Source organism: Micropterus salmoides, unplaced genomic scaffold, assembly GCF_014851395.1.
Source record: "Micropterus salmoides isolate LMB-PRFRI ecotype aquatic unplaced genomic scaffold, ASM1485139v1 Ms_hic_scaffold_11, whole genome shotgun sequence".
NCBI lineage: Eukaryota > Metazoa > Chordata > Actinopteri > Centrarchiformes > Centrarchidae > Micropterus > Micropterus salmoides.
In genome coordinates this window covers 6,511,515-6,531,643 of record NW_024040152.1, presented here as the reverse complement: position 1 = coordinate 6,531,643, position 20,129 = coordinate 6,511,515, and the positions used below count along the sequence as shown (strand labels likewise).

General features: G+C 40.2%; 1 protein-coding gene across 2 annotated transcripts in view; it reads right to left on the bottom strand.

Moving 5' to 3' along the window:
• Nucleotides 1–20,129, bottom strand: part of LOC119897054 (thrombospondin type-1 domain-containing protein 7A) — a 147,333-nt gene that overhangs the window by 25,560 nt on the left and 101,644 nt on the right. For both annotated transcript variants that reach the window (XM_038710594.1, XM_038710595.1), the window contains exons 15-21: nucleotides 14,352–14,530; nucleotides 13,704–13,709; nucleotides 13,095–13,228; nucleotides 12,118–12,271; nucleotides 10,004–10,145; nucleotides 5,675–5,790; nucleotides 4,971–5,088 (exon numbers count right to left, since the gene is read on the bottom strand). In XM_038710594.1, the coding sequence (XP_038566522.1) occupies nucleotides 4,971–5,088; nucleotides 5,675–5,790; nucleotides 10,004–10,145; nucleotides 12,118–12,271; nucleotides 13,095–13,228; nucleotides 13,704–13,709; nucleotides 14,352–14,530 (849 nt within the window). The remainder of the gene's footprint in view (nucleotides 1–4,970; nucleotides 5,089–5,674; nucleotides 5,791–10,003; nucleotides 10,146–12,117; nucleotides 12,272–13,094; nucleotides 13,229–13,703; nucleotides 13,710–14,351; nucleotides 14,531–20,129) is intronic.

The window sequence follows — 20,129 nt, the reverse complement described above, 5'->3', positions numbered from 1 at the left end:
TTCTTTGTCCCAGTACTGTAAACTTATTTTGCTTTACATTGATTTTTTCTGCTAAGCCTTTAGAGGTTGTGTAAAGTAGCTATGTTTTCTGCACAACAAGCTAAACGGAAACAGATGTGGAACACACAGTGACCATTGTGGTTTACCACACAGCAGTCATCCATAACCTCTGTAAACAGCTCATTAGAAATGCATGTGTTACTGTGCACAAAAGCATTTAAGTTAACAGAGCATGGTTTTCTAAACAGCCTGAAACACTTTTTTTCTGCCATCTTGATTGGTTCTTGGTCCACTTGAGTAAAATGGCTTTTCTTCCACATCAGTCAGCAAACGCTCTTTAAATAAATCCAATACATTACAGCAGCTAACACCTCAGAGACCGTTTGATTTAAGTGCAGAATTGATGCTATGAATTAGCTACGGTACGATAACACAGAAACCCCCCACGCGCACACACACACACACACACACACACACACACACACACACACATTTAAAAATGCAACCTTCCTGTCTACCTTTTAAACCACCCACTATCAATCTCAGAACCCTTCATTTGTTGCACATCCCACTTTCATTTTCACACGGCACAGCCAGCAATCTGCTCACCCTAGAACACACCTTTGCCAACCTATAACACCTTTCAGCACATAAAACACAAATCAGCCTTCCCACACACTCACACAAACTGTACAACCTTATATCATATTCCAACAAGAGTACATCCCACACACAAAAACAGATCAAATATAGGCCCCCTCCTTGCTTCTTTAGGCTTTCTTAAACTTTTATCTTATTCCTTGTGATTTAGCAATCATTGCTGCAGCGCCTCTTCTTCAAAGCGCTCCTACAGCCCTGAGCAGCAGGAAGATGTAATGGGACAGAATCAATTGTGTGAACCGCCGGAACAACCAGGAAACAGGAGGACAAATTTTCGCTGCTCATTTGGGAAGACTGCAATGTCTCTTAAATAAACACGTCCTCTCTTGTGCTTTTGTGAGTTTTTCTGGCCAAATGCCTCCAGTGGGAGCAGGAAGTGTTTGATATAGGACTTTTTTAGTTATCCAAGTACGTTTTGCTGAGCATGCATGTTTTTAGTCCTTTGGTGTGGAGTCACACACATGCACAGAAAACGGCTGGTGCAGTAAGCCCTTTACAAGCAAACCAAGGACAAATGGTACTGTATGTGCAAATGATTTTTAAAGCTTAAAGAGGTCATATTATGCTCATTTTCAGGTTCAAAATCTTATTTAGGGGTTGTACCAAAACAGGTTTCATTTTCAAAAAACACCATGTTTTTGTCATACTGCACATTTCTCTTTTGACACAGTGTGTTGAAGGCTTCGTTTTAGCTATGGAGTGATACATCTTGTCTCTAAATGATCTTTGTTGGGAGTTGCACATGTGCAGTTCCTAGTTAAGGGCTACTAGCCAATCAGAAGCAGAGAAGGGCGGGTCAGTGAGAAGCTAGTAAACAGCTTCGTTTCAGCTTTACATGTTGCCAACCAGCTTAGCAACATGGACTGGAGCAAGAGTTTCAGAGTGGTGAGTTATTAATCTGTAACTAATGTATTTTTCATCCGTAAAGTTACAACTGTGCACGGTCTCTACATCACAGTAACAACTTATAACGGACAATAAATAAATAAGGTAATTAATACAAAGGTAAATAAATAAAGAAGCTAATTAAAAGAGATATATACATTTATGGCGACTTGTCCAGGGTGTACCCTGCCTTTCGCCCGATGTCAGCTGGGATTGGCTCCAGCCCCCCGCGACCCTGTACGCAGGACAAGCGGTTGACGATGGATGGATTGATGGATATACATTTATGTCTCATTGTATAATTTAATTACTGCCTACATTTATTTATTAACTTTATTTTTTGTGCATTTAATAGGATGCTTATTTATTTATTGAGCATTTATTTATGTATTTATTTCTTAATTTGTCAGGATCAGTCCTCCATAGTAGGGTAGCTATTGTTTGGAAGGGAGAGGAGAGGTGTGTGCTGCAGCTCAGTGTTTTTCCACCGGTGTTTTTGAGGGCGTGTCGCACTTGCCGCTTGACGAGCATTATGACACGTATTTTGCTTTCATCCAAGTGTCGTTACAGGGGTGAAAGGGAAACGGCTGGATTACAAACGAGATGTTTTCAGGCAGTGTTTTCTGTGGGAGATGGGAACTCCCTTTGGGCTGGACTTTGGGCTTTTTTACTTTGCAAACCTGTTACATGCACAAAAAATGTATATAACTCAATAAAGGAGAGGGGGAAAGCCTAAAAGCATAATATGACCCCTTTGATGTATGCAGGCTCCTACAGACCTATATGTTTTCCACTTGCTTTTTTCTTCTTCAAATTCATTCATGTATACATTTACAACTTGGGGCTGTCAAGTACAACCGCAGTCTTGTAGTGCCGGCTGCTGAGCATCATAAAGTCGACTCTGTTGCATTTAGATGAAAATATCAGCTGAATCACTATGAGAACTATGATAATAAAACTCAGATCTGCCTCTTCACATTATCACACAATGTTATTATCATCTACTTGATGACATTGTTAAGTGTATTTAGCACACAAGGACCCTTGCTGTTGGATATATTCACTAACAGAGATAAGATCATACCAAACAAATAGCAGAGTTTTCCCCTTTTGTAGCTTTGAAGGTAACCTGTGGAGTTTTTGACCTCTAGTAGCAAAGGAGCTGTTTGTTTTTGTGTATGTACACGAGGATGTATATTCCCTTCCATTGATTTCACACTATTTCACTTACCTACAGGCTTACTAAAGTTAGTTACAATTACAAAGATTGCAGAGATCTATTGATTATTTCCTTGATGACGCTGTTTGTTCAGCTTCCAAAAACAAGTTATCCTACTATTCTCTGCTCTGCTGCTCCATGTTGTCTCATCTCTCCTCCTGCTCTGCTCTCCTCTCCTGTCCAACAACAACAACAATAAACACGTGAATCGTCAAATAATCAAGATTAACAATACATCAATTTCACCAGATACGTCACCAGTGTTTGAGGAAATTAGTAAGCTATCATCAATTTTGATGAGTTTTCCGACAGCTTCAGTGATGATGATAGGTCTTCAATGTTATTAAGTGGGTCCCCATTAAAATGTGCTTTTTGACAAATTGTATTGGCGTTAAGGGATAGGTATGGTTAGGATTTTATTGATACTACTACTATTCTTTATCAATACTCTTATTGGTTCTTTTTCAATATTAAGAAAGTGCTTAAATTTTTTTAAAAGGAATTCATACCAGGATTTGAATTGTATATTTTTAATATAACCTAAATAATTGTAATGTTTCTAGAGCAGTAACCGTACATTTTACAACAGCAGAGTCACTATATACTATAATACATACACTTTCTAGATGTTTACAAGATGTATATCTTGTTGAACGGGTGTATTGATTAAGTATTGGCTTTGTACTTGAGAAAGTTTTATTGCACTTAGGTACAGCGTAGTTGTTGCCAACTTCAGTAATCTCCACCGCTCTGATCTGCTCTGCTGACCACTGACTTTGCTTCACGTGTGTGTGTGTGTGTGTGTGTGTGTGTGTGTGTGTGTGTGTGTGTGTGTGTGTGTAGGAGCATATAGAATGCTGGATTTTTATGATTTCAACAAGGATTTGTTGTTCACAATTTAACATTAGTATGATCACGGGTTCGTCAATAGAGAGTTTACTGCATCCTTTTGGATTTAATGTGCCAGAGACGCAGGATGCGTACCGATTAACATCACTACAGCTACCTGCATACATGTAGCCGGTAGCGATCAGATAGCGAAAACAACATGGAGACAGAAACGTTACTTTGGGGACTAGTTGTGGCACCCTGCAACATACCTTTCACACACCTTTCCATTAGCTGTATGGACAGTAGCTAGATTTGTGGTGCGTTCAAGCACAATAAATCATATTAGTTTCATGGACAGTGTAAAAAGCGATCTCTTACAATAAAACTCAAATAGATTTTCAAAATCCTCCCGTCTTTTACTCATGGAACAACATTCACCACCATTTTCACAACAAGGTGGCTGTAACGCGCCAGGCACAGTTTGTCAACGAAGGCAGGGAAGAAGACTGCAAGCTAGTGAACATGTATGCAAACACTACAGGATTTTAAATCAGCTTTGCAAATGTTTTATGTGGAAAGAAAAGCATTCAACATGTTGGAGCTCAATGATACACACATTGAGTTTTGCTAAGTAACAATGAATGTAAATATGACTTGTTTGTTGACAAGAAAACTCCACGGGGCATTCCACACTACCCCACAGTACCATATACAGACTGTATTTCAAACCAAGCTTCAGATCTTATTTAAAGCTGCACCATTCCACAAAATGGAAATATTCTTGATGTCTTGTGCATTGATCCAATCACATTTCTCAACAATTAATTTTTGAGAAGTGTGAGTCATGCTGTGCAATGTTTTGCTGCAAAGCATGTGTTTGTAATGACTGAACCAACTGCAGATAATCCGATTTGAACTGAATCATTGGACCCTGTAAATTCAAGAACTTGACATGTTTGGCCATTTGCCATCAAGACCGGCACTATCGTTTATATCATGTCTTCAAAACAATTTATAGAACAGCTTTAATGTAAAGATGTTTTATTTGTTCTTGAGCTTGCATTTTATGTGCTGTTTTTTGCTTGATCTGATTTGATCTAATGACTGCAAATAAAAATACATATCAGTGCAGGGATCATTGTAAGATTGTGTTTTCTGGATGATGAAAAGGTGACCTAGTGTTTAGAGAAGGTGTCTTGTTAGGAAAAGGTCACATACTTTTACTCTTGCTGCCAGCGAGTCCAGTCAGTTCTTTGATTACACTGGAAATTCCTCAGGATTAAAATGTCAGCTTAATATCAACAACAGTTTGTACAATTTGAGTTGATCATATTGTTGAGCAAAAGGTCTTTTGTTAAGAACTTATGAATCTTACCTTCTAGTCCACATGTCTGTGAACACTCTGACCAGGTCGACCACTCCGACAGCTGACAGTTGACGGGACACTCGACCACACAGGAGATGTTCATCTGCCACTTCTTCTCCAAATTCAACTGCAGCACATGTAGAAAATGAAAGAGGTCAATTCATGACACATCATCAAATCATTCACAACACAAGCAAACAGTCACAGCACAGGCAAATCAATCTGTTACGGCTAGACAGCAGCTTGACCTCTCAGCACTACAATTCCCAGAGGCCTATGTTCTGGCAGGGGGCAGACTTTGCTGGGCAGCCTCAGGCCAGCAGAGTTGGAATGTTGAGGCTGCTGTGAAAGCCATTCTGACACAATGTGTTTTTGTGAATGAGCCAGATGATGAAGTGGGCCAAGGGTTAAATAGCTGTGGGGACGGCTCTGCCACAGCCCGCCGGCTACAATTACAGAGAGCCGAGACACATTATGAATGAATAAAACGCTCAGCCTGGAGCAACGACAACAATCTCTGCATGGAAATGCTTCTGAATATTTCATGTTGCTGTGGGTCTAATAGTACTGGAAGGGTACGATAATATATTGTAATGAGTGATGTGATTAAGTCATTAAGAAAAATGAGTCTGTCAAGGAAATAAAATAAAAACTAAACTGCCCAAAAACCAAAAGGGGAAGCACAAAAGGAGGCACTTTTTTGCAAGTCTCACCTCCTCACAGAATTTTATATCGACTGATTTGCCATCGCTGCGAACACAGTCGAGCATCCGGGTCTTGATGCCGCTCCCGCACACAGCATTAGGACTCAGCTGACATGTACTCCAGTCTGAGGAGAAACAGAACATATTTTGGGCTGTTAATGTTCATATAAGTGCATCAGAATGTTTAAGAAATAACACTGCAGAAGCATGTGGGTGCCAGGCTGAAATGCCAACAACACAGATAATGCCCTGCAACATAGTTTCTGTAATGTTGTTTATAAAGTATTACTACATATTGATTCCCAGTACAACCATAGCTGTCAAGCCACTGATCATCAAAAAGTTGACTTTCTTGCATGTTCTTGTATTTGTTTCTTTTACATTGCCCAGGAACTGTCAACAATAGTTACACTGAGAGAAACGCTGACTACAGTTGAACACAGCAAAATGTCTTCATGCTGGTGAATTATGTGGTGAGATGATTTTCATATGTTTACAAAAGGTATTTGTTGTTATTTTATTTTTATGCAAACAAAATGGCAATTCTATTTGTAGTTTTCAATGTAAAACTTGTTGAAATGGTTTCAGTGTGTGTATCAGTACATTTTAATCTTTTTCGGCACATTTTTACAATACCGCGATAATACCGATAACCGTGATCATTTTGGTCACTATAATTGTCATATGAAATTTTCATACCGTTTGATCCCTAGTTTAAGAAAAGAGTTTAAACTCTTATTTAAAATAGGTCATTAGGGTTGAAAGTAGTGGCCTACACTAATGGAAATGTGTCTCTCAAGTTACTCCAACAAAAAGGAGCACACTTCATTCCTTCTTATACAGAAACAGTTCCTGTTAGTTCAGGGTTATTGTCCCTGTATCCAAATCAGCAATGTTAACTCAAAACTTGGGATTCTTCTTATATTGTTAATTAAACATAACATAGTAGTTCATACATTTTTATTCTGCATTGCAAAGTAATTTCTCTTCTCTGTATCTTTTAGCCTTAGGCAGTGCTGTTTTCATTTTACCAAGTCATTGAGGGTTGTAAATTGATAAACCGGCTTTATGCCCTACTAGTACTCAACATTCATCCTCATGAGTCCTGAAACATAGTGTGACTTGGTCAACCCACCCCATCTTGGGATGTAGTGATACTAGATTAGTTGGGTCCAAACAAGCCTGTTTTAAATTGCTATTAAACTTTCCATTAGTGACCTCCGGGGTCCTGTGAAGACAGGGTGTTTGGGGAAAGTACCTCTCTGAGTGCTCTCAGAGCTTATTTGATGACCCAGAGGCCATGAGGAGGAAATGTTTATTCTTTTATCAATAAAAGATTTTTAAAAAAATCCACATTGATCATGCTAAACCAGTGTTCAAACAGGTTCCTGCTGTTGATTTTATCACCCTGGGTGCAAGCAGAGTTGGAAGGCAGGTGAGAGGGAGTCATGATTTAGATGGGAGCAAGAAGGAAAAGGAGAGGAGCATGTCTTCAAGTCACAAGAAACTGAAGTTGGATGTATTTTTAGTTGAGGCAGGATGATGTGGAGGGACAAAACATAAGGAGACGCTGTTCAAAAGTGTTCAAATGCATCAGCTGTCACAAATTCTTTACACTTCACAATGAATAAATCCCAAACAGTAAGAAACAACCATGGTGTGTCTTAGCTTTTTAAGGGTGAACACAGAAATGCACTGTTGCAACATGTCGTCTCAAGTTACCTTTAACGTTGTTTAGCTTTGGGTTGTATATGCTGATATATAGTGCGTTACAGGAAGCAAAAGTACTTTTGATATTGTGTATTGATACAGTGCAACACTATCAAATTAATCAGCAGCTACGTTGCTGACATAAACTAAAATCTTCATGCCTTCACTGCACTGTATCTGATAGATCTTTTAGGATGGACGTGCGATGCATACAAATGAACCACAATGGGCTCCCAGATGACTCAGCAAAATAGCCAGCATGCCTTGTGCTTAATATACTGTTAAGTTTGACTTCAGCTAATTACCTTCATTGCATGACACACTTCCTCTCCCTCTGCCATCCTTCCCTTATGCCACAACACTTGAGTAAAACTAAAATGATTATTAAAATAATCAGTGTGTGTGTGTGTGTGTGTTTTTTGTTGAGTGTTTGGAGTCAGAGTCTACAAAGATTCTGGCTGGCAAAGATCAGTGTTGATAATAGATGATTACTTTGTCAGCAAAGAGGTCATTTAAGGTTTATAACAGCTCACTTAAATCCAATAAATCTGGCTGCCATCAGTATCCTTTTATGCCAGCATCATAAGCAAGCTGAGTGGCCAGGCGGCCAGATTTGACTTAAATAACTATTTCTGTGAAGTGAAAAGACAACATTTTTTTTTCAAATTTAGGGTACCAATGCCTTTCAAACCACAGCGTGCATGCTGTTGTTAAAAACACTGCAAAACCAGGGAGGGTGAGGCATCACTCATGTGAGTGTGCCATCCGCTGACAAAGATGAGTGGCTGTTTTTAGCTGCAGTGAGCTCGTTTGCAACTCAGGGAATTGTGTCTCCTTCTGCCGAGGAGCTTTGTGGCACTCTGGGGACTGAAAATAGGGAGACTGCAACAAGAAAGAGCAACAGTAAGAAACAGAGAGAGAGACTGAAAGAAAAGGAAAAAGAAGCAGCAGCTTGGATAGACCCAGCATCAACAAAGACTTTACCCAATAATAATCTCTGCTCGTATATTATGTACATATACCCTGGGATGCCTGTATGAACCCAGCAGTAGGGATTATATGTCACGTCTCCCAGTGTAACAACACAAAGAGAAGAATGAGAAGGAGGGTGGGCTGGTTGAGTTTGTTGGGCAACAGCAACACAACCAATCTAAAAGAAACATAGGAACACTGACAATCTCTCTCTCTTTTTTTTTCATTTTTATGGAAACAGTTTGCTGCAGTTTCCAGAACCAAATGTGAAAAAGTAGCCTCTATGACATGTGACATGCAGCTGTGATATCCTGCTGATTGGAAAGGGGAGCTCGGGGAGGCTGCTGGCACAAATCTCTGAGTAGTTTTGGAAATCTTTCTGTATTTAGTAGTTGTAATAGATATTTTTTTAATAACAATGTATCAAACGACAATGTGAAAGAGTTTGCTCATAGTGATGACCCTACAGATTATTATCACCACCTGGATCTGCAGCTCCTGTCGGCTTCACAGAGCTTTATAGTGAGTTTCAGCTCACTGTTTATCCGATCACAACTTTACTTTTTTGTTTCACTCTCACAGCTGTCATTGTGTAGTTTTCGCCCAGAGCAGGCAGCTGTTTTCAGAGAAAAACCTTTAACAACGCACTGTACACTATCTGCTCAGCACCAGACAGCAGACAGACACAATTAAAGACTAGCTGGCGAGCATAGTGGAGCATTTGGCAGCTAAAGAGACAGATATTTCCCTCAGGAGTTGGTAGAGCTAAAAGAGTGTGAATATTGAACTTAGATTAGACTGGTGATCAGAAACGTGACTCCAAATGAATGATAATGTTGTTCTGTAACTGCTGGATGTATCATAAGCACTCGTTCACTAACAAGTTTACTGTATCATTGAAAGAGGTGATTATATGTCACTGTTCTCAGCTTCTTTCCGCTGCCCCAAAATTGGACAAAAACTTGCACGTTTAAAGTAAAGCATGAATGTTTTTTCTGTTCTCAGAAATCACAACAAAGGCGCCACTGAGCAAGGCACTTCAAATCAAATGTTTTACTTACAATTGGTATGTTCCAGGCTTAAATTGTTGTAAATGGTTGTAACTGCAGGGATATGGAGAAAAACATAGTGTGTGCCTACTCAACTCAACTTCCCTTGAAAAGTGGAGCTAAACTATAATAAAACTATACTAACTACTGTATACTGCTGTGGGCAAGACTCAAAAGACCGCCATTAACGTTACATGATCATCAAACAAAAAGAGATTTGATAAAACCTCGCAAGGTTTGCAATTAACTTCCCCAAAGAAACTAAAGTGGTGAAAACAAAAATAGATGAGTCAGTTATCGATTGTTACTTGTTTGCTGTGATGTTCAGATTTTAAAGCTCCCATTTCAAGGGCTGTTTTCACACTGGTGATGTGGTAAAGCTGGGAAGCTCTCATCCTGACAAACCCATGGTTGTGACCCAAAACCATCTTCTCCATCTATAATACAAGACAGGTACAGTACTGTCATTTGGAGGAGACAGGTCTGCCAAAAATAAACTGACCTTACAGAGAATAGAGAACCAGTCGAAGCTCAGCATAGTCTCTCCTGCCCACTGCAACTTTATGAAGACAGTGCACTATTTTATATTTTTCGACATCTCCTTTACCTGTGATGTTGTAGAAGTAGTTGAAACAGTTGAGGTTCAGGCTGCAGGGCTCCTTGTCACTCGTGTCTGGACAGTCTCTCCCCACACTGGGCGACCGGAGGGTGTATGCCATCCGCACTCGACTGTTGGTTCTGGTACAGGGCTAAAACAGACAAACCCCGTTAAAAACTGGAACCTACAATAAAGTTTCTACAAATGCATAAATGAATAAGCAGTCCATATTGCAGAGAGTGATAAGAACTGAATACAGACATATGACAGAACTGGAACTAAGCCATAGTCCTGCTATACTGATATTGGATATTAAACTGTATGAATTCACCCACTTCTAGATTATTGCCCAGTTTATTGGGCCAATTCATTAACGGGGCTTTCACACCAAGGTCCGAACCAACGGTCATGTTTTGATACATTCGGTTAATTTTGGTTTCACTGCAATTCTGCGACCGCACTAACTGCGACCGCCAGCTATACTGAAGGCTAGTCGCAATTAAACGTCCTTGTTGTGCGAACATTATAGGACAGGAGGAGATGACCCCAAGCAATCCTTCTGTGGCAGTGTGCTACTATAATGGCCCTCTGTTTGAAAAGACGAGCTGTCAAGGGAGATTTATAATTGTGTCCTTATTTCAATGCATTTTCCCGTGCATTTTTTTGTTTTCGGAACTTCCTGTAAAGGGTCTTAAAGTCCAAACCATCCAAAAAATGCTTTCACACCAGAAACAAACCAAAACATGGTTCAGTTTGATCGTCGGACCAAATTTTGTCTGTTTGGTCCGGACTGTGGTCCGTGGGAGGTTTCACACCTGGATTTTTGGTTCGGACCAAACTGAAAAGTCTGAACCAAACGAGGTAGGTGTGAAAGCCCCCTAAGATTTCTCAGTTCAAGACATTCTCCCAAAATCTGCATAGACCTTGTCCCTAGAGGGATGTTTGTTTGAATTGTACTTCTAAAAAGAAATAAATAAAGATCCTTCCTCTCCTCTCTCCTGACATTCCCAGCATGTTAAACTTTGGGGAAGTACAGCTGAAATGGATCTTGTGCTGGAATGGTAAACTACATTCCACATGGTCATTGCTCGAGAAGAAGAGAGTTGGGAGAGAAAATGACAGCCTTTTGAATAACTCCATCTCTGGCATGATGAATAAAACATGCGAGAGACCCCGCTGGTGCCACTGCAGACTCCAATTCGAGATTGGAATTGTGAGAAGTCAGTGTGTCAAGCACTTTGGGAGAGAATGGGTTGTGATTAACAATGGCCAGAGTGCTGCTGTGAGAACAGCAGGTGAAACTAGAGCAGTTAAAATGGCTTTTTACCCTGAATCGAAGGTGTCAGGAGCAGAGGAGCTGAACAGGATGTTCTGACATCTTACATGTTTTTGCAAAAGGGAAAACGAAGATTGCATACTTGTGGTAGCCTGTAGGTGTGTACGCAGCTGCTGTTTTGAAATCAGGGGACGGCTTCCCTTTACAAAACTCAAAATGTATTCACATTTTACGGTGAGTCAGAAAAGGTCACAGATGCTCATGTTCTACTCATTTTACCATTAGCTTGGAGCTTGAAATTAACCATTTGGATATTTCCATACAATCTTATTAATCAATATGTTTCTGAAAATATAACTAATTACTTTTAATGCTTGTTGTTCGTCTACCAAATTATGATCACAATCTAGGGGTAATACTTTTAGCCAGCTTTATGTTTGCCACTACATCCCTGCTGATGCAGAGAGGGGTTGTGTGTGTGTCACAAAATGGAAATTTGGAAACCTGCTCAGGAGTTCTGAGTCTTTATCATAAATCATCTTCCTTCCCTGTTGTATTCACAGTGAGTACAGTGTAATTTAAGTGATGTATAAGCCATCTTTCTCCTGCTTCCCAGTTCATATATCTCTTTTATCCCCCCTTGGTGGGGAAGAAATAACCTGTTGACAAAGATTCACACACAGCTCACAACAATAAAGTGCAGCTACACTTCCTTAAGCCTCAGAGAAAATATTTCTGACAAGAAAAAGATATCCAGATAAATCTCAGTGGGCTTCACAGAAATCTGATGTTCCCATATCTCCTCCGTGCCAGACAGCTGTGCTGCTGCTTTGGGTTCAGCTCTCACCAGGCTGCAGCGGCTCCATGGGCCCCAGTCATTGAGGACGCAGTCCTCGGGGCAGGGCAGCCGGCTCTCCCTGGCCCCCAGGGGCATCTCCTCCGGGTCACATAGGTAGTCCTCCACAGGCTCCGACGGCCCATCTATAGTGTTGAGCATGCACCTGTGGGATTGGTCAAGAAACACTGAATTTGACCTTATTTTAGCCATGCTGCAGTTGTGCTCCAGAGTACAAAAGAGTCATTTTGTTTTTACTGGACATAGAGTTGGCAGGGTTTACCTCAGGGTAAAAAGTCAATTTTATGAAAAAAACAAAAACCTAAAAGATCTCTTTTATTTGTTAACAACAACACCAACTCCACTGGCTATGGAGTGTCAATGTAAACACACATAGCAGAAGGAAGAACATGAACTGGCCGAATTAAATACCTGAAAGCAAGTTGCACCCATTTTTTTTCATGTTCATTTTATATTTTAACCACATAAATGCATTTTAACTAATACAACACATACATAGATACAGTACAAAAATGTATTATTTAGATGCATCTTTTCTCAAATGAAGCCTCATTTTCACCTCAAATTACAACATTTTATACTCCAGCAGACCAGATATAGAGCAGGTGAGACTGCCGCTATTTTTACTGATTCATCTGCTCTAGAGAGCAGAGACTTAACAGAGATCATTAGACAATCACGACAAGGCATCAGATGTTACAAGGGGCATGGATGTCTTTTTATTTATATGTGTACTTTTAAAGCACTGTTTTTACAGGACCAGAATCTTTGGTTGTGTATGCTTCACGGACCATCTAATTAGTTTTATGAGTCCAATATAGTGTAATTACAGTGTATGTCTTGGCCTGTGCAGAACATAAATCCAAAACTTTCCCCCTAAAAGGATTTGGTGCGTGACTGCGTGAATGATTTATCTACTAAAGTCTATAAGAAAACACACATAGTAGGACAGACAGCTTGACACATACCTGACTTTCCTGGTCTGGACGCCTTCGCCACAGTTCTCTTTTAAGTCAACGTTGCTGACTTTCCACACACTCCACGGCTCGGCTACCCACACATACTGATTACAGTCGCTCTGACACGGCACCACCTCATACACCTGGAGACAGAATAACCTTATTTATGTGCTAAACATTTAAAGTTTTTAAAGCAGATATTGTCCAATATAGCAAGTCAAAGGTAGCAGATTTATAGTTTTACTTCTAAATGATCTTACTCCAAGCCTAAATGGGTTGTGCCAACTAATCATAATCACCATGGTTATGAAAAAAAGAAGAAAGAGTGGCCTCTACAGCGTATATATTTATATAAATATTTCATCTTTGTCAGTTAAGTTTTTCCTAATACTCAGTGATTCTTGGACTCAGCTCTCTGAGGTTTAACTCAGAGATTATGTCTGCCCCCGCTGCCTCTGAGAAATTTCTGTATAAATAAAAATCCAATCTGATAGCACTTTGTTTACTTACAGTGAGGATATTGTGACTGTGTACATCTATCTGTCAGTGACCCACTGACATCTGTGACACCTAACATCTGCGACTATATTACAAATAGCTGAGAAAAGCAGCTCTTACCTGGGCCTGTGGCAGTGAGTCACATCCAGCGAGCATCGGGGTGGATTAAAGGGAGACAGATGGATTAATGAGTACATGCCAACTGTTCATATAGTGCAGAACCTATGATTAATGCAACATTCAAGAGGACATAATCAGAAAAGCCTTTGGCAAAAATACCTGTATGAGCAGTTACACACACACACACACACACACACTCTGCCAGGTATAGATCAACACAACCTTAATCTGCATCTGCTGATACTCACGGGCCTGGAAAGCATTTCATTTTTGCAAATCATGGAAACCTTAAGGAATCAACTGGCATACACGTTGGGGCATTAATATGGTGGATGGGATCCATTTATAGCACACACTGCTTTTTGCACTGTCGCTGCTCAGCAAAAAATGAGAGCAGCAATAATGAGGGGAAGGTAAAGTAAAGCTCTGCAGACTCAAGCTTATTATTCATTAATAATGAATTTTTTTCTCTCTCCACAGAGTTTGATACATATAATATGTCTCACACTTGTAAAAGTATAAATATATTGTAGCAGAACTTTCAAGAATCAATAGCGAACAGACAAAAAAAAAAAAAAAACATCTTGATCCCTCTGCTCAGCCACCAATTTAGACTTCGAAACTTACTTTCAGTTTCAGTGTCTGTACCTGGTTGATGTGGTCCAGTTTGGGACATGGCCGGCCACCGTTGTACGGTTTCTCTCTAAGCCATTTGGAGCGAACTTTGACTCCGCTGCCGCAGGACTTGCTGCAGCGTGACCAGTTAGACCATTCACTGAGTTTACAGTCTGAGGGACAGGGGATGATACACGCCTCCTCAATATAACCTGAAAGGAGGACAAAGGGGAGGTGTTTTGCAGGAACCAAACACATTTTTATGGTGGTGGTTCTGGTCTTTGGCTTATGACCTGTAAAGTGAAAAGGATGATGGTTTGTAAGCCATGAGGTGCATGAACATATCAGACGAATAAGTGCCAGACAAAAATGATGATTTGCTACACATTTGCTAGGCTGTTTCTGGACATTAATAGACAGTGTACTGTAGTTATTAATTCTTTCAGAAGGAAAAGGTATTCACCAGAAACTTGATTCTTAAGAAATGCATTCTCTCTGCATCCCACCATAAGGATCTCAGCCTCCAGGTTGAAAATGAGTGCTTAAGAGAAAAATGGCATTGGCCAGTTCTTGAATCCGTTAGAAGAATATTGTTTTCTTTATCAAGTAAGAAACTATATTCGTCCAAATTCACAAAGGTTAGTTTTTCTTTTCAATCTAACAAACAAGCATTAAAGTTCAAGAACTCTTTAAATGCTAGATGGGGGAAAATACCCAGCTGGAAGAGCACTGCAAGCTATTAACCAATACTTCACAAACTAATCGAAATGCACCTATTGATTTTCAGTCCAGTGGAATGAAAACAGGGTCCACATTCAAAGGCACAATTTTATGGTTTGTTATATAAAACTCTAAAAATCTACCAAAGTAGTGGTTGGGCCTGGCAGCAAGCTTCATTATTTCAATCTATTTTCCCTCAGCTAACAGGGTCATGACACAGTTAGCAGGGCTGGTTTTAAGCAGCTCACTCTGCTTGTTACTCATGTTTTTCTGGATTGTTCACAATCTCTGGGCAGTGATGTCCCCTGTTTTCGCCAAAACACACAGGCCAAGGTTCAGTCAAATGTGTTAAAAGAGATCATTCTTCTGAACCTTTGACTTTGTGCAGATTTCACTTGCTCAGAGAGAATCTGTTTAGTAGACATAACCTAATACATTTTCTTAAGCTTATGTAACAGCAGTGGCCTGTAAATCCGTTTAGCCTTTTATTAAGGAAATCGATGAGGTGAATGAGCCGGGAAAGTGAAGTGTCTCACTGAGTATACCACTTCCTCTTTTTGATGTGGACTCTTCCAGCCTGCTTTGCTTTTTTGCGAGAGACATGTGGCGCTACATTGACTGACGGGTTTGCTTAAAATGCTTCCCACAATTTAAGTTTCAGTAGAATCTAGCCAGTACAAATCAATTTTGTCCTCGTGTATGTGTGTATTTTTTGCTCTCTTTTTTTTTATTTTTTTTTTTTAACTTGGTTGCTGAGCACATATGTTCTTCTGTAGCACCATCATGCTTCACACTGTCACACTGAGCTGCCAGGTACAACAGCAGCTATCCACTGCTGGAGCAAAATAGAGGATAACTAGAGAGGGGAGTTGTAGTTATTCACATTCTTTGTTTATGTCTGAAAGCCTGGCCAAAAGCACTGCGTTATGATAACTAAATATAGAAACAAATAACACATTTGGTTGTGTTGGTGTTTTCATGTTGCTGAAGCGACTGTTGAGAACAATGCAGAAAGTCCAGTTTGAGGTACGGCTTAAGCACACACCGAGGCACTACAGATCTGCTAATACAATGAGACAGGCTGTTACAGGTTACAACGGTCACTATCCTTTTATCTACTATGACTGTAAGGTAAAGTAGAACTGCACTGTGTTGCAAAGTAATCTATCAGGAATGTGCACTTGGTTGATTAACAAGTTGGTCGATGAAGTTGCATTGTATTGCGTTGAAAGTTGAGCTACTTTCAACGTTTTTCCCGGATGACCCTGATTTTTCTGACAGAAACCCCTGTGGTGATTTAATTGAAATCAACAGGGAGGCTGAATGTAGCCTTAGCGACACTTTGGATGGGTGTGGGTTGTCACTTATTGCAAATATATGAGACTAACCCTAACAATTAAACTTAAGTCCTCTTACAATTAAAATTACCTCAAACTCCAATGAGTGCTTTTGTTTTTCTTTACTGTTGCCCTCTTTCAGAACAGCTACAGCACAGACCACTGCTGCCAAAGGTGGTAGCCTTTTACTCAAATACACTTCAGCTATGATTAAAGCTTAAACATGGGATTTAAACTTGGCTTGGCTGAAGAGGAGAGTTGAAGAGTGAGCTTGATGTCCACTATGCTCTCCCAAAACTGAGCAGCATGATTTCGTACAGCTAATATGATTTAAAAAATAAAACGTCTGCTTAATCCAGTCAGACCCGGAGTCCTAGCAGCACTTAAATGTGCAGTGACATAATGATCACATCCATACACATGCATGCACACACCGACTCCTGCCTGACCTCTTTCCACTCTGATGCCCCTGAGTCCAGATCAGTATCTCTACATCAACACCTTGCTGAGCTCAGCGTGGCCTCTGAAATAAGCTTAATCTTTGGCCCATTGACCTCCTACTGCAGGCCCTGCAGTCAAGTCCAGTCGTCCCAAATCACTGATGTTGTCACTTTAGGTTCACTCACAGTGCAAATGCTGCAGCACCTCAGCCTGCCGTTAGCTTGTGGTTCAACCGATATATACTTGTTAGGTGTCTTGCCAAGCTCTCAGGGAGGTGTTTGGGTTTAGTCCAGGTAGGAGATCCAGTGCTTCCCCAAGGATGGAGTTGTAGCAGCGGAGGTGAAGTGAAAAGAAATGTTGTGCGCTTGCAAGGAGCACATTGCTTCATATCTGCATTTAAAAACATGTACCACATGTTGTTTCGGTGTGGCAATTTATATTAAATTGTACCTGCTGTGGCAGTTCATCACATCATTCGCATCATTTGAACTAACCCATATTTTTTATATATTTACCTATGACTTGTGTAACTTTCACTGAGGCAGATGACAGTAGTCGGGGAACCTGCTTTCTCTTGCAGCAAATTCCTGTTAATGACCAGACAGCAGACTGTGTCTAGTTTTAGTTACTGTCATTCTAGGAGAGGTTCTTGTGATTTGACAATATCTAAAAGGTCAGGCATATTGTAAAAGTTGTTTGGGGGGTTCTCCCCCAAGAACATTTTCCAAAAAAAAAAAAAAAGCAATTTCACTTCATATTGGACCATTGTTATTACCCTAGCTGTGTACAAAACGTTGGATAAGATAAAGCAGTTCACACCCACAAAGCTTGAAGACAAAACCTGCTAAAGAATTCCACTGTGAACTACAACCAATAGATCTGTGAAAAATGATTAGTTTTGATGCTCACCATAATGATTTTACATTCATGGAGCAGCACACCGGCAGTTTTGGCCTCACCACCTAGGCCTTATAATAGCAGGGAGCATCCTGTTAATATGACCATGGTCCCCATGGCCTCTCTTTTCCTAACCAAACCGTTTTTCAGACTCATCTGAAAACTTAAGTATAATTATTATAACTATCAAGATGTACAGTATGTGTTAAGGACAGAGTTGTGTTTATCACCAGTTTACTCTAAGCTTGTACCTGATGTTCTTAATACATGACAAGTAGGTAATAATGACATGCAGCTAATTAAGGTTACTTCCTATATATTTAGTTAACATCACATAGCAGCCAAAAAATTGGCTTTTCTGCTGAGCTTCCAGACCGCAGTCTGAAGCCCGGAGGAGGTGTTTGCTAGCACTAACCCCCTTCACTTTCCCAGCAGTTTGGAAACAAAGACCTTTCTTGCTCTTTCTTGGAAAAGCTGCAGAATTTATTAACTGACATAATGTAACCTACAATATACCTCTACTGCCAGACTGACAACGGTGGCTCCTGAAAGAATATAGGGGAAACACTGAGTTCACTACTGTTGCCTTATAGTCAACTCCTGCTGGAGTTCCCAAAGCAGCTTCACTGACTGCTCACCTTCAACTGAAATGTTACAATTTTACTGCCCAAACAGCTCTCGAACCTCCCAGAGATAACTGGGATTTGTACCTTAAATGCCTATGGAAATAGACAGGCTTTCTAACAACGGCCACAATCTCAACAATTTGCTTACACAAAGCAAGTATAAACATGTTAGCTTACTGTACCATTATTCACAGCATGGTAATGTTCTATTTTCTCTTTGCACATGCAGGATCCCACTGGCTCCCAGCATGCTGGCATGATGTTAAGACGTCTACCTCCAAGTGATAAACTGACAAAGAAATAGAAGACAACCAACATAATATGGCAAACGACACCTGCATAGGGATCCAAAACATTCATGTGTATATCTATGTATATACTGTACATCTCTAGGGCTACAGAGAGCAAAATTCTTTAATTATTATTTAATTATTTAATAAATCATACATGCTTTTGGTTATACCACTATCAAAAACCAATCTCAAGAAATGTTTGTATCCAGAGCAGTTAATAATGTGACTTTCCCCAAATATTTTTTACTCTTTTTGCACTTGCAAGAACCCACAGGCATGCTGGGCCCCTTGTTGTCGATCTAGAAAACCCTGATGGTAGTTCCAGCTACCATTTATTTATGGTCATCCAGCCAGGAATAAAGCTCGGCTGAGTCACCATAGCGTTGGCTTCTGAATCCAAATTTCATCCGCTCGATGGGTGTTTGGCCCGAGAAGCTTTTGGCTTTAATAATTATTCAATGTTACTGCCTGATTTTCGACCTGTTGCACCTCCTGCACCACTATCATCTCCAAGGCAATGGGGACAGCCTAATCCCTGGGGGCTCTGAAAATAGCTATGGGGGCTCAATGCTCAGGATGGAGCACAGAGGTATAAAAAAGACTTACCACAGACCAGAAGGACCCTTTGATGTACATTTCTGACCTGAACAGACACTGACCTTAGTCCTCAAATCTTAAAAGCACACTGTCTAAATGTTATAACACTCAGAACAGCATGTGCAATTATGTGGCACAGGCTTTCTCTTGTTACTACAAATATGTCTCGTCATGCACCAGCAAATCACTGCAGCATAGCTCAAGTTCACAGGTCTTCAGCAAGATCGCCCATAAGCTTTAGCCTTTATGCATTGCCTCCTCCTTCACCGCATCCTGCTAAGACGAGGCCAAGGCCCCCTGAGCCATCCTGTCATATTAAATCATGGAAAAAGGTCAAAGCATCACGGGTCATAAATATAAGAACTATATGTGTAATGTCATAAATAGAGGACTAAAAAGGGGACTTATTACAAGATTTCCCCTGACTACACCATGACATTTGGCACAGTGTTGATGGCTGAAGCTAAAGTAGTTACATTGTTATGTTGATACAGTCATTTTAAGGGAGATCAGAGTGAAAACTCTCCTGGTGGAAACTGTGTCAATTTAGACCATCTTAATAATGGCACACCAACACAATTTCAGTCATTGTCTCGAGCTGGTAGCGTGTGGCTTGGTCTAGAGTCTCTACCCCGCAGTCTTAGTCTTGATTATATTGAACATGACAACACACTAATTAGATCTTATTGTGGCCGACTGCAGATATTGCTGGGAACTAATAGAATCAGGAATTTATCATTTGGATGTTACTTGCTTCTTGTGCTGCTGATTTATTAGTCTCCCTGTGGTCAAGCTTCATTTAAAATCATTTATATGGTTAACTTAAAATATTTAAGTACACATTTCCAAAATTTTTGATTTATTATTCTCTGTAGTTCACAATCCTCAAATTGCTACTTG